At 50.9% G+C, this 13,270-nt stretch overlaps 1 protein-coding gene across 1 annotated transcript in view; it reads right to left on the reverse strand.

Annotated features, from left to right (window-relative positions):
• PTGFRN (prostaglandin F2 receptor inhibitor) overlaps positions 1-12,942 on the reverse strand; it is an 80,861-nt gene extending 67,919 nt beyond the window's left edge. Inside the window, exon 1 of the mRNA XM_061409917.1 lies at positions 12,291-12,942. Coding sequence (XP_061265901.1) covers positions 12,291-12,339 — 49 coding nt within the window. The 5' untranslated portion in view covers positions 12,340-12,942. The remainder of the gene's footprint in view (positions 1-12,290) is intronic.
• Between the last annotated feature and the right edge of the window lie 328 nt (positions 12,943-13,270).

Genomic DNA, 13,270 nt, shown 5'->3' on the forward strand with positions numbered 1-13,270 from the left:
GGTTCAGTTTCCACTTTGGACTCCACTTCCTAATCCCTATGTCATTTTCACAGTGTCAGAAACATGATAGTGTTAGCCATTCAGTTGTGTCCAGTTCTTTGCAACCCCGTGCCCACCAGGCTCTTCTGTCCATGGAATTGCCCAGGCAAGAATACTAGAATGGGTTGCCATTTCCTTCTCCAGGGGATCTTCCCAACCCAGGGATTGAACCCAGGTCTTCTGCATTGCAGGCAGATTCTTTATCATCTGAGCCACCAGGGAAGACCAGAAACATAGTAGCGAGTCCCGAAATGCTGCTGAAGTGTGAAAAAAATAAGGCCATAAGAAAAAGCAGGAGTGTTGTATATTAACAGTTGGGCACAACATATTCATTCACATCTGTGTTCACTTGACCAATGTGACCAAGCACCTGTCATGTGCCAGGCTCTGGGCTGGGCACTATGGTCTTCAGCTGGAACTTCCTGCATGGATTTCCCAATCAAAGATGATGGACTATAATGCCTTCTAATAAATAAGAAAACATTTGGGTGTGCCAGCCTTGAGAAAATGGAAAGATGAAAAGCTGTGCCAAAAGTGGTTAGGTTTTGCCTTTTTTTAACTCCTCACCACAGCATAAGCCAAGTAGCAGCATGCAGGACAGACATTAAATCAGCCAACATTCTGTTCTGAGGACATCCTAGAGGGACAATGCATTTATAAAGCACTATCCTCTGCTTTGCCTCCAGGATAGCTCATGACAGCAAGCCACTTCAAACACAGTGGAGAATTCACTCCCAGAGGGTCCTTGCTGCAACTGTGTCCAACTCTGTGCAACCCTATGGACTGCAGCCCACCAGGCTCCTTTGTCCATGGGATTCTCCAGGCAACAATACTGGAGTGGGTTGCCATGCCCTTCTCCAGGGAATCTTCCAGACTCAGGGATCGAACATGCATCTCTTATGTCTCCTGCATTGGCAGGCAGGTTCTTTACCACAAGCACCACCTGGGAAGCTTGATGAGGGTCCTTGATGAGCCTCAGAAAGACCCCCGTGCAGGACATGGGTCAACACCACCATCCACAGGTGTACCTCAGAGTAGCCAGGAGGTCTGGGCAGCAGCCAGCATGCAGTGAGGACTGAGGTCCTAACACAAGCTCCTACCAACAATATGGAGTTTTTGAGAATGTATTCTTTTCATTGCTATTGTAGCCAACATCATTTGCACGTTCCCCTTTCAGACTGAGAGGATGAAAAGGAAGAAAGTCCACAAACGTTAGAACACATTGCTCAGCCAACTAAGGCTATGGATTGGAGATGCTGGAATTTCAACTCTCCTACTCTATAGGAGTGTGGAAAAATCCAAAGTAGTATCAACATTTGGACCCAGCGAAAGGTGTCTGTGTCTCTTCTCGCTGTGGTTTGGGGGAGTCAGGAAAAGGAGAACCAGTGGTGCATAACCATCTACTGATTCAAGGGCAGTTCTAAATGGGGAAGAAAACATATATTACTCAACTGAAACTTACCTGTGGCTGAGGTCCTCAACAAAACTTACACACACACACACAATCAGTAATAAGGAACAGTTTGCTGGGAACGAATGAAGGCAAAAGGAGAAGAGGGCAACAGAGGATGAGATGGTTGGATGGCATCACCAACTCAATGGACATGAGTTTGAGCAAACTTTGGGAGATGATGAAGGACAGGGAAGCCTGGTGTGCTGCAGTTCATGGGGACTTAGCAACTAAGCAACAACGGCCACCTAGAAACCTTGATCAGTTTTACGGTTTCTGTGACTTCTCAGAGGTCCATTGGAAACCGCAGATAGTCCATGGGAGGGACATCTCAGTAACCTAGAGCACTATGAGGAGAGAGCCCAGTTTCAGGGCACGGGATGGGCTAGGAGGACAAAGCTGCTGCAGCAGTGACTAAACAGCAAACAGTTCCCCAGCCCTCTGAGGCACCAAAGCCCCATTGTGGAGAGGTGCCAGGCAGGTGAGAGATAAAAGGCCTAGGCTGCAGACAGGAGTGGTGGGAAAGATGGGCGAGGAGCCAGGGCTGGACCAAGCAGCCCATCTGGCCTGCAGCAGGGGTCAGCGTGAACTCAAAGAATTCTGGAGATGAACCGAGGCCTTGCAATCACCTAGCCCAGCCTCTTACTTTACAGAAGCTGAGAGCTATTCAGCAACTTGTTCAAGGTCACAAAACCAGTGAGTGGAAGATCAAGGGCCAGAATCCCAGCCTCCTGTTTTAAAAGACGAGGACACAAATGTTATCACATATTAACTAACCGCATCAATTCCTTTCTGTGTTTTCAAATATGTGTTTGACTGAGTATCTGGACTAAGACAGAGAGGCAGAACAGTGTGTTGTGGGGATAAGCCCAGACTCTGGAGCCAGGCCATCTGGGCTTGAACCACAGCAGCTCACCCACTTACTGTGTGACTTTGAGTAAGTTACTTCACCTCTCTGTGACTCAGTTTTCTTTTCTATCAAATGGAGGTCATAATAGTTCCTACCCCATTGGGTTATATACCTACCCCCTTGGGTTAAAAGACCCTGACGTTGGGAAAGATTTGAGAGCAGGAGGAAAAGGGGGGCAACGGAGGATAAGATGATTGGATGGCATTATCGACTCAATGCACATGAGCCTGAGCGAACACCAGGAGATAGTGGAGGACAGGGAAGCCTGGCGTGCTACAATCCATGGGGTCAAGAAGAGTCAGACATGACTGAGCGACTGAACAACACTGGGTTATGTAGCCTACTGAATAAGTTAATAACTGGAAAATACAGTGCCTGGCACAAAATAAGTGCTACATAAATGGTAGGAAGGAATTTCTTTATTTTTTTTTAATTTTGTATTGGAGTAGAGCCGATTAATGGGCTTCCCTAGTAGCTCAGGTGGTAAACAATCTGCCTGCAATGAGGGAGGCCTGGGTTCAATCCTTGGGTTGGGAAGATCCCCTGGAGGAAGGCAGGGCAACCTACTCCAGGATTCTTGCCTGGAGAATCCCCATGGACAGAAAAGCCTGGCAGGCTACAGTCCATGGGGTCACAAAGGTTCAGACTAAGCGACTAAGCACAGCACAGCAGAGCCGATTACCAATGTAATAGTTTCAGGTGGGCAGCAAAGGGACTCAGCCATACATATACACGTAAGAAGGAATTTCTTAAGGAGGAATAACCCTCATCCTAATGTTGGTTCCTCCCCAGCACACCTGCTCCCAACCCCCATGCATCTTCGTCACAGGTTAAGACCATTTGTTCCTACAGTACTTGGAGTTTCTAAAACCTCACACCTTTGTCTCTTAATCCATTCAGCCCAACCCAGTCAGATGTTAGAGAGAAACTGGCCAAAACGATGTGAGGTGAAGACTCTGGCTACTACCCACCAGGCCAACTGCCCCTCAGATTTGCATTTCTGAGACTCTGGACTCAGAAGTTACCTCTTCCAACCCTCACCTCCTACCTTCCTGGCCCACTCGTGCCCTTGGACCTCGGAATCTCCTTTTTTTACCTTCATCTTGTCCCCACGCCCTCAAACCTTCTGTGATTCACCAGGCCTTCCAGCCCCTCAGCTGCCAGTCCCACCTGGACCCCTTGGCCAACTGTCTCCATGATGTTGTCAGAACTTTTTATGAATTCCTGCACCCTCCTCTCTTGGAGAGATCACACCATGTCCCTGTCTTGCTCCTCAGCTGCTGAACCTGGTAGAGAAGGTCAGGAGACCAGGCTAAGTGCCTCCACTATAGACCTTCTTTCATGGCTAACTGACGACCTGCTTCATTCCCACAGAGCCCACACCATCCCATACTCCTCTAGCTCTGATGCTCTGACCACGGCCTTTGCCTCAGAGTTCACCAGGGATGTCCAGGCCACCAAACAGCCCGTGTGTCAAGCACTCTTCCAGATAAGGCTATCTCAAAATTCAGAGAATTTGAATCCCTCTAAATCCCTCATTTGAATCCCTTGGGGATATGGTTAAACCACAGACTCGAATTCAGCAGACTGGACCAGGTCCTGAGCTTTTTCTCAGGAGCTGTTGACACTCTTGGCCCCCAGACCCCACTTTGAGTAGCAAAGTTCTAGGGATTAATATGTTGCTGTTGTCATTCTGGTCCCTAAGTTGTGTCCAATTCTTTTGCAATGGACTGTATCCCTCCAGGCTCCTCTCTCCACGGGATTCTCCAGGCAAGAATACTGGAGTGGGCCGCCATGCCCTCCTCTAGGGGATCTTCCCGACCCAGTGATTGAACCCAGGTCTCCCGCATTTCAGGCAGATTCTTTACCAGCTGAGCTACCAGGGAAGCCCAAGTATATATGCATGCATGCTAAGTCACTTCAGTCATGTCTGACTCTGTGTGACCCCATGGACAGCAGCCCACCAAGCTCCTCTGTCCACGGGATTCTCCAGGCAAGAATACTGGAGTGGGTTGCCATTTCCTTCTCCCCCAAGTGTGTGTGTGTATATATATATATATATATTTTTTTTTTTTTAATTTTGGCTGTGCTGGGTCTTCATTGCTACATAGGCTTTCTCTAGTTGCAGGGGGGGGGGGGGGGCGCAGGTCTACTCTTTGTTGCAAAGCACAGCCTTCTCATTGTGGTGGTTTTTCTTGTTACGGAGCATGGGTTCCAGGGTACATGGGCTTCAGTAGTTTTCGTTCCCGGACTCTAGAGCACAGGCTCCATAGTTGTGGCACATGGGCTTAGTTGCTCCATGGCATGTGGGATCTTCCCAGACCAGGGATCAAACCCATGACTCCCACACTGGCAGGCAATTCTTTACCACTGAGCCACTAGGGAAGCCCACTGGCCATTTGTCCTTTAACAAATCTACAGCATTCACCTCTGCTTGGCTTCTGACAGTGATCTCCTGGTTCTCCTCCCTGGGACTACTCCTTCGAGAACTCTCCCTCCCATTTCCTGTCCCCTTGCTATAGGCATTCCCATGAACTCGCCCTTGACCCTTGCCTCTATCATCCAGGGCAGGTGGTGCTGCACTTTCCGGGGACACCACCAACCACGCATTGAGTCCATCCTGTCCCATCCTTGGAGGGCAGAGCTGAGCTGGCTCTGTCTGATGCAGCATCCCCAGAGCTGAGAACAATGCTTGGCCTGGCTGGAGGTACTCTCTCAATATTCACTAAATAAATCAATGAGCGACATGCCATGTCACTTAGCTTCTCATCTTCCATCTTGAAACTACTCATCCCAAGGCCAGGCTGGGGCTCAGGGGCTGCAAGGCTCTCCCCCAGGTAAGAGGGAGAATGGCCAATCTCATCTGATCACAGCACACACAGGAAACGGTAATAGCTCTATGGCTGTCAGGGTAGACAGGGCTTCTGGTTTTGAGGCAGCTCTGACCTGTGAGTTCCAGGAGCTGAGGGTATCAGTATAATGATATACCTACAACCCACTCGAACCCCATGTGGGTCCCTTATCATGACCCACAAGCAGGGAAGTTTGGTCCAGTCTAACCCTAAGTAGGGAGAAGGCAATGGCAACCCACTCCAGTACTCTTGCCTGGAGAATCCCATGGATGGAGGAGCCTGGTAGGCTGCAGTCTGTGGCGTCGTGAAGAGTTGGACATGACTGAGTGACTTCCCTTTCACTTTTCACTTTCATGCACTGGAGAAGGAAATGGCAACCCACTCCAGTGTTCTTGCCTGGAGAATCCCAGGGACAGGGGAGCCTGGTGGGCTGCCGTCTATGGGTCGCACAGAGTCAGACACGACTGAAGCGACTTAGCAGCAGCAACCCTAAGTAACAACAAGGAAGAACCATTATAAGGATGTTCTTGGCTTAGTATCACTTTTTAAAATTATTATTTATGGCTGTGCTGGATCTTCGTTGCAGCTTGTGAGCTACCCTCTAGTTGTAATGCTTCTGTCATTGCAGAGGCTTCTCCTGTTGCGGAACACAGGCTCCAGGGCACACGGGCTTCAGTAATTGTGGCCCTTGGACTCTAGAACAGTCTTAGTAGTGGTGGCACACGGACCCAGTTGCTCCGCAGCATGTGGCATTTTCCTGGACCAGGGATGGACTCATCTCTCCTGCACTGGCAGGCAGATTCTTAACCAGCGGACCGCCAGGGAAGTCCTGCTATCACTTTTAAGGTCTGAGAAGTAACCCATCTGTCTGCATTGCTGCCTCTATTTCATTAGGATTCCAAGGTATCACCCATTCTGAAAAGTCCCCTGAACCCTTATGTACAATGCTGCTCTTCACAGTTCTAAGGCAAATTCATCCTAGACAAGAGCAACTCTAAGCCAAACACTGTTTCTCCAATGCCCTGCAACATCCTGAGGGATGTCAATGCCTTCACATTCAGCCACTTATAACAGCACAAAGTAGGATGCAGTTGAGGTCCCAGAATGTTATATTTAAACTTGAATCCAGCTGCTTAGCGACCGCATAATCCAGTACGAACACACTGTGAGTGTTGGGGGCAAATCAACACTTCGAAGAACACAAATCTGCCCACAGTGCCAGTATCTCTAGACCCTGGAAACCACACGGTTGGTCCATGAGAGTGTTAGTTACTGGGTTTAATTCTGTTGCTTCACAAAGACTACAGTTGGTATGGAGGAAAATATTCCAAGATCTAAAAAGCACTGGGTGTGCCAACTACAGCACTTTGCCTTTTCCAGAAGATAAATTATGACGAATTTTCTGCCAGTTCAAGTTATTTTCCCAAAGCAGAGCATCAAATGGCCTTGCTACCCTGCCTTTAAGGAACCAAGGCAATTAAACCAAACAGCTATGAACTGCCCTGACAGCTTTCCCCAACTTCATTTGATAAAGTGAGACACAGACGTACACTGACAGATAAGCACACACCTTCTTCAGCTGTGAGACACAGCGCCAGTATGGAAATGTACATTCAGTCTATGGGGTAGAAATCAACTCGGCAGCTCGGCACAGCAACAAAATAGCCCTATACATGCCGACTGGCCCGACTGCCTTGTAAGGAATGATTGCCGATGACTAGAATTCCTATTCGGCAGGCTAATAAGAATAATTATAGCCAGGGCAGGCATTCATCAGCTTGGCAGATACAGGAATTCTGTTAACAAGGCTAAAATGAGAGCTGAGGACTCTCTGAAGGCCACGGCACTTCAAAGACGGTGGAGCTGGATGGATTGACTAGGGTTCCTCCCGCCAGCCTTCCTCCTCCAGAGCTTTCTGGAGGAAGCTGTAGTTTGGTCCGTGTCCTCAGAGCAGGGTGGTGATGCCTTAGGGATTACATCCTGACATGGACCCTCCCTTCGGGAATCCTGCCTGGGCTGCACTCACCCCAAACCACTTGCATCCTTTTTCACTTAAACTAATCTTGCAGGGTACACAGCCGAAGATGATGGCGAACCTCAGTCAATCCTAGCTCGGCAGAGACCAAATTTGGGTCCTGCGGTCAAATCCTGGCTCAACCATGGATTAGCTGTATGAATCCAGACAAGTTATTTAACTTTTCTGGCTGGCAGTTTCCTCATCTGTAACATGGAGAAAATAGCAGTACCTTTCTCAAACTGTTGTCAAGAGAATTCAATAGTCTCATGCTTGGTATGCATGTTTCATATAGCAGCTATTATTACTCTGTGCCTGTTCTGAGTGGAACGCTGTGCAGAAGCTATGAAAAAAGCCCAAACAGGGCTTCCCTGATGGCTCATTGGTAAAGAATCCACCTACCAACGCAGGAGACACAGGTTTGATCCCTGATCTAGAAGGATCCCACATGCCACAGAGCAACTAAGCTCGTGCACCACTACTATCGAGACTGTGCTCAGTAGCCCTAACTACTGATCCCGTGTGCCCTACAGCCCAGGCTCCACAAGAGAAGCCACCGCATCGAGCAGCCTGTACATCACAACCTGGAGTAGCCCACCCACTCTCCACAGCTAGAGAAAGCACTCGTACAGCAACAAAGAGCCAGGACAACCATAAAAATAAATAAATAAAATTATATATATATAAATCAAACACAATATTTAGTATATGGACACATGTACATTATACACGAGTGGCTATGCCTGGGCAGTGGGAGGGTGGGCACGTTCATCCTTTTACCTTATATTCTTTATAAGTGACACAGAGACAGCCAGCTGTCCCCCAGATCTTTTCTTCTCTTCTTCCACAGTGGTCAGCACACTGCTACCAGCTTCCTCTGCATTTCCCAGCCTCCCTGGCACCTAGTGTGGCCTGGACCAAATCCTCTGCCATAAAGTGTATGCAGAAGTGATAGGAGCCACTTCCGAGCTTAGCCCAGGAAGCCTCTAGATAGCCTCCTCCATGCTCTTTTCCCTTTGTGCTATGTGCTCAGTCACTCAGTGTGTCTGACTCTCTGCAACCCTATAGGACTGTAGCCTGCCAGGGTCCTCTGTCCAGGGGATTTTCCAGACAAGAACACTGGAGTGGGTTGCCATTTCCTACTCCGGGGGATCTTCCTGACCCTGGGATCAAACCTGCATCTCCAGTGTCTCCCGCATTGGCAGGCGGATTCTTTACCACTGAGCCACCTGGGAAGCCCCCTATTTACTGGGCTGGAAAGGTGATGATGACAACCCAGGTAAACTTAGAAACTATGGGCTGAAGACAGCAAAACCACCATCAGCCTGGGAGCTCAGAATGCCCATGTGGAACAGCAATCCCACCCAACCATTTCACTGGAAACATCCCCAACCCCCTACCCTGCCCCCCAAGAACGGCTAGGAAAGACACTTCTGTTGTTTGAACCACTGTGCTTTCAGTATTTGTGAGAACAATTCAGCCTACCCAATAGAATAATACAGCACCCATCCATGAAATTTGGATTTCAAAAAAGATGTAATGTTTTTGTTGTTTAGAAACTATTTTGATGGATTTGCAACTTTTTAAAAAAAGATGCACATGAAGAGAGTATCTTAATCCCTCTCCACAGTCTTCACACCTCCCACTCTCTAATTCATGCTGCACACTAGGACTGACCTCCTCAAACACATCACCATGCTGTATCAATCTCACACTGCGAATTTGCAATAGCAGACCATAACCCACAGATAAAATGATATATACATGCCTTCATTCAAGCAGCCAGTATTTACCAAACACCTACTCTGTGCTCGACACTCAGTATGAGGAATACCATAGCAAACAATACCAACCTGGTCCCTGCCTCATGGGATATAATCAGAGTGGGGATTTAGAGCAGGAAAAATCATATACAGTGATAAATAAGTGCTCTGATGGGAGAAGCACAGTTGTGTGGCAGCACCTACAAGGCCAACAAGCCCATCCAAATGGCAAGGACTTCAGCACTGCAGGAACAGCTTTCAGAATCCAGCCCAGACCCACTTTTCCAATTTGCCCTCCTAGTGTATCCTCCACCCTTCTCCAGTTTCATGGAACTTCCATGCCCTTTCTGAATGAACCATGTCCTTCCACTCATCCATGCTGGATGCCTTTCCCCGGAGCCTGGAAGCCTCTCCCATCCTTTCTCTCAAAATACTAATTATCCTCAAGGCTCAGCTCAGCTCAAATGTCACCTCTTCAGCAAAATCAACCTCAATCCCAAGTCAAAATTAATCATCCTCTTCCTTGCTTCCTACCAGTACCTGGTTTCTATGTCAGGTATGTCATTCTGGCTTGTAGTTAGCTTTTATTATTAACTGTCCGCCCATCCCAACTGACCACTCAGTGAGACGCTGTCTTGGTCATTTGTCTGGGACACTCTTATTGCCACAGTGGGCATTCTAGAAATGCTGTATTAAATGGATGGATGAGACATAGGCCATGGAAGTGAAAACCTGAAGCTGAGTGTGTTCTGCTGTGATCGTGATAGGTAGACTCATTTAGAGAAGCTTTATGGAGGAAGCAGTTTTAAGGGGGAAAGGAAATAGACAGGTAAGAGGGAAGAAGGAGACAGTTTCCCAGGTCATGAGAAATGGAAAGGCCCGAAGGTTTACATACATTCAATGTAAAGGGTAGCAAACAAGTTCCTTAGAATGAGAGTCCCTACTCAGAGAGAAGTAGTAGGGGAGAGAATACAAGGGGCAGAACATCCTCAGAAGAAAATCATAAGGGATCATGGAATTAAGGTGGCACCTCCAAAAACAATCTGAAGGGAGGCCGGTAGGAAAAGTCAAACAGGAAGATGTCAGATCTGTGTGGGGAGCTGTCAGAACTGGGGCTAGGACAGTAGTTTTAGATAAAGGAAGAACAGAAGATGCTGGAGTCTGCACTATGGGAAAAGCGACAGAGTTGAGAGACAGAGTGAATGTGGAGGTCAAAGAGAGTGACAGTAAGATCATGCCCAGGTTGCAATACAAGAGGAAAGATGATCTAGCTTATCAACATGCTGGGTGGCAGGGATCAGTACAGCGTAGAGTATCACAGGGAGGGCATCTGGGAGGTCAAACTGAAGCCACACCAAGTGAGATTCGGTATGGCAGAGTTACCACATAAACATGAAGTTCAGTAACTGTTAGGGGACAAGGCATTGACTGGTGACACCAGAGACATTCCCTGTGCATAGGTGACATGAGACGTCCAGCCAGGCAGCGTGGACTGGTATACCTCAAAGCTACCCCAAGCCGGGCTCTCCCCACTTCTGTTTTTGCTTTTATTAGTCTCTCTTTGCCCTTTCTCTCTTTTCCTCTTACCACAGTTACTCAAGGACATTCTTTTCAAATTTCTACCTGGCCCCACCCACTTAACTAGTGCAAGGGTTGTGAATCACACAACTCTAGGGAGGGTCATTCACACAGGCAGAAAGTGACAGCAGCTCCTCGAGTTGTTCCTAGAGCTGAGCAGTGCACAATCAGTGCAACCAGTGGCCGTGGCCCTGCCTGACCCAGACACATCAGCCAATTATGTAATGGGTGTGGACTATCACCAGCGGTGTGCAACAAAGGGAAAACCCACAAGGGTCCCAGAGTGAAAGGAAGAGAACTAAAGCACTAGGATCTGAGAGCACAGAAGAGACGCCACAAAATCAAGTGCAAGGTGTGCAAGCTTTCTGCACCTGGTGGCATCTAAAGCAGTGTGGTGGCTGGGTGAGCTCTCTTAGGGAGGAAGTTCCAGAAAACCCCTCAGAGGGGAAGGAAGAAAACACAGTAGCAGCTGGAAAGGCTGGCCCCCACCGGCGGCAGGAGTAACAGGGGTGGGGGCAGTGTGAGACCTGATGCCAGGCTGGGAGTGGCAATGCAAGGCCTCCACTGGGACCCTTGGACCATAAGTGCAGTGTAGTCACTTAGCCTGTGTGCAGCTGGGGCCTGGCTAGGACAGACACCACACACTGTGTGGCCTTATAAAAGATTCAGTTCTGCCATCTCCAGGGGTGAGGAAGAAAATCCCCGCGCAGGTCACAGGATTCCTTCTGTTCTGGTTGACACTGACTAAAGGCTTCAAGAACAGCTTTTAAGAGTCAGCCTCCCTGATCCACGGTGGGCACTTAATAAGCAGATGATTTCTGTGGCTGATAACCACTTGGTTATACTAATATAACCACATTATACGAGGTGAAGATGGTGTCTGTGTGTATGGAAGATGGGGGCGGGGGGGAAACACCAAAGATTCCTTGGGTTGGGTGGAGGGCGCTGGGTCAAATGATCAGGAGGGACCGAGGTTTAGAGAGTGTGCAAGACAGGGGACAGCAAGGGAGAAAAGTAACAGGTAGGAAAAGTTAAAGAAGCCAAGGCACCCAGGTCTTTGTGTGCATATATGCAGCGAGACAGCTTCTACAAGCGCTGAAGGAGAAGACTGAGGCAGAAGAGCTAGTTACAGCTAACACAACGGAGGGCCCCGCACACCCATTCCGACTGTAGCGCTCGGGACCACCCAGTGACCTTCGGAGAAGGAAGTTGGTGGATCCTCTCGCTTCCCTGGAAAGGCAGCTGGGCGCGGGGTAGGGTGTGCGGAGCGCGGTTCTGCCGCTCTCGGCCATGGCGGGGCAGATGAAAGCCGCAGATTTCCGCTCGCAAGCCTGGGACTAGGGCCGGGACCGCGGGCACCTTCCGGGCCGGGAGTTCAAGGTGAGCCGGCAGCTGGCGACTAACAGGTACGGAGGGCCGGGGGAAGCCGGCCGCGGGCCACTCCCCCCCGCACATGGGGGCGAGGCTCGGCCTACTGGACGGCGACTCGCACCCCGCGCCCGGCTCCGGGCGGCCCCGCGCCCTCTCCCCAGCCGGGCCCTGCCTCCCGCGGACCCCGGCCAGGTCTCCCGGGAGCGGCCCCGGCCCCGTTGGCGCTCCAGGCCGCGCGCGGCAGCCGCGCCCCGCCAGTCCCCCCGCACCCGGCCGAGCCCCCTGCGCCTCACCGGGCCCCGCGCGCACTCACCCAGCGACAGGAGCGCCAGCAGCAGCGGCCTCGGCGCCAGGCGCCCCATGCTCGCCGGGCGGGAGCGACTCTCCCCCTCCTCCTCCTTCCCCGCCGCCTCTCCTCCTCCTCCTCCTCCAGCTCCGGCTGCTCCAGAGTCAGCGCTCCTCCGCCTGGGCCGCGCGCCTGCTCCGCTCTCCTCGCGAGCCGAGAAATCCCAGCGCTGGGGCGGACGTGCGCCCCTCGTTCCGCTCCGCTCCCGCCCGCCTCTGCCCGCCTCCTCCAGCCGGCCGGGCACCGGGAGCCGGGCGCCAGGGCCGCCCCGCCGAGCCGAGCTTGCAGCCCCGACCGCTTCCCGAAAGCAGGAGGGAAGAACCGCAGCACCCGCCCGCCCGCGCCTCCCATCCGGCGCTTTGCCAGCAACAAACACAAACTTTCCCAAGCCCCTCCCCGCTCCAGGTAACGGAGGCAGCGCTGGGACCACCCGCTTAAAGGGGAGGAGGCGTCGCAGCCCACCCAGCTCCCCCCACCTCGGGGCCCCCGCCCCGCCACAAACTTTCCTCCGACCTTTAAAAGTTGGCCTTGGAAAGACTCGTCTGGAAATCCCATCGATTGAGCGCCATTCCGAGCCACCCCGCGTCCCACCACTCTGGAGTCCCCACGTGGGCCTCCGGGTCCCTCAGCTAACTCCCCGCACGGTCACCCACTCGTCCCGAACGAAGCACCCAGCAGCCAGCCGCTAGGACTTGGCTAAATATTATCCAGATAGGACTGAAAGAGATGGAAGGACTGTAAACTCCGGGGATGCCAGCCTCCAAGGTGCAGAGGCGTGAAGTGTTTGGGTGCCTTGCCCGAAGATTCACCGCGAAGTGTCGAGATCAAAACCCAGATCTCACAGGCTCTGCTCACTGCCCTGTGGTTGGGTAGGCCTCACCTCCCTTCGCCCACCTCCTTCCTTCTCCGGAGTGCCTATGGCATTGATTAACACTTACCACAAATAG

This window comes from Bos javanicus, chromosome 3 (assembly GCF_032452875.1).
Source record: "Bos javanicus breed banteng chromosome 3, ARS-OSU_banteng_1.0, whole genome shotgun sequence".
In the NCBI taxonomy this organism is placed as follows: Eukaryota; Metazoa; Chordata; class Mammalia; order Artiodactyla; family Bovidae; genus Bos; species Bos javanicus.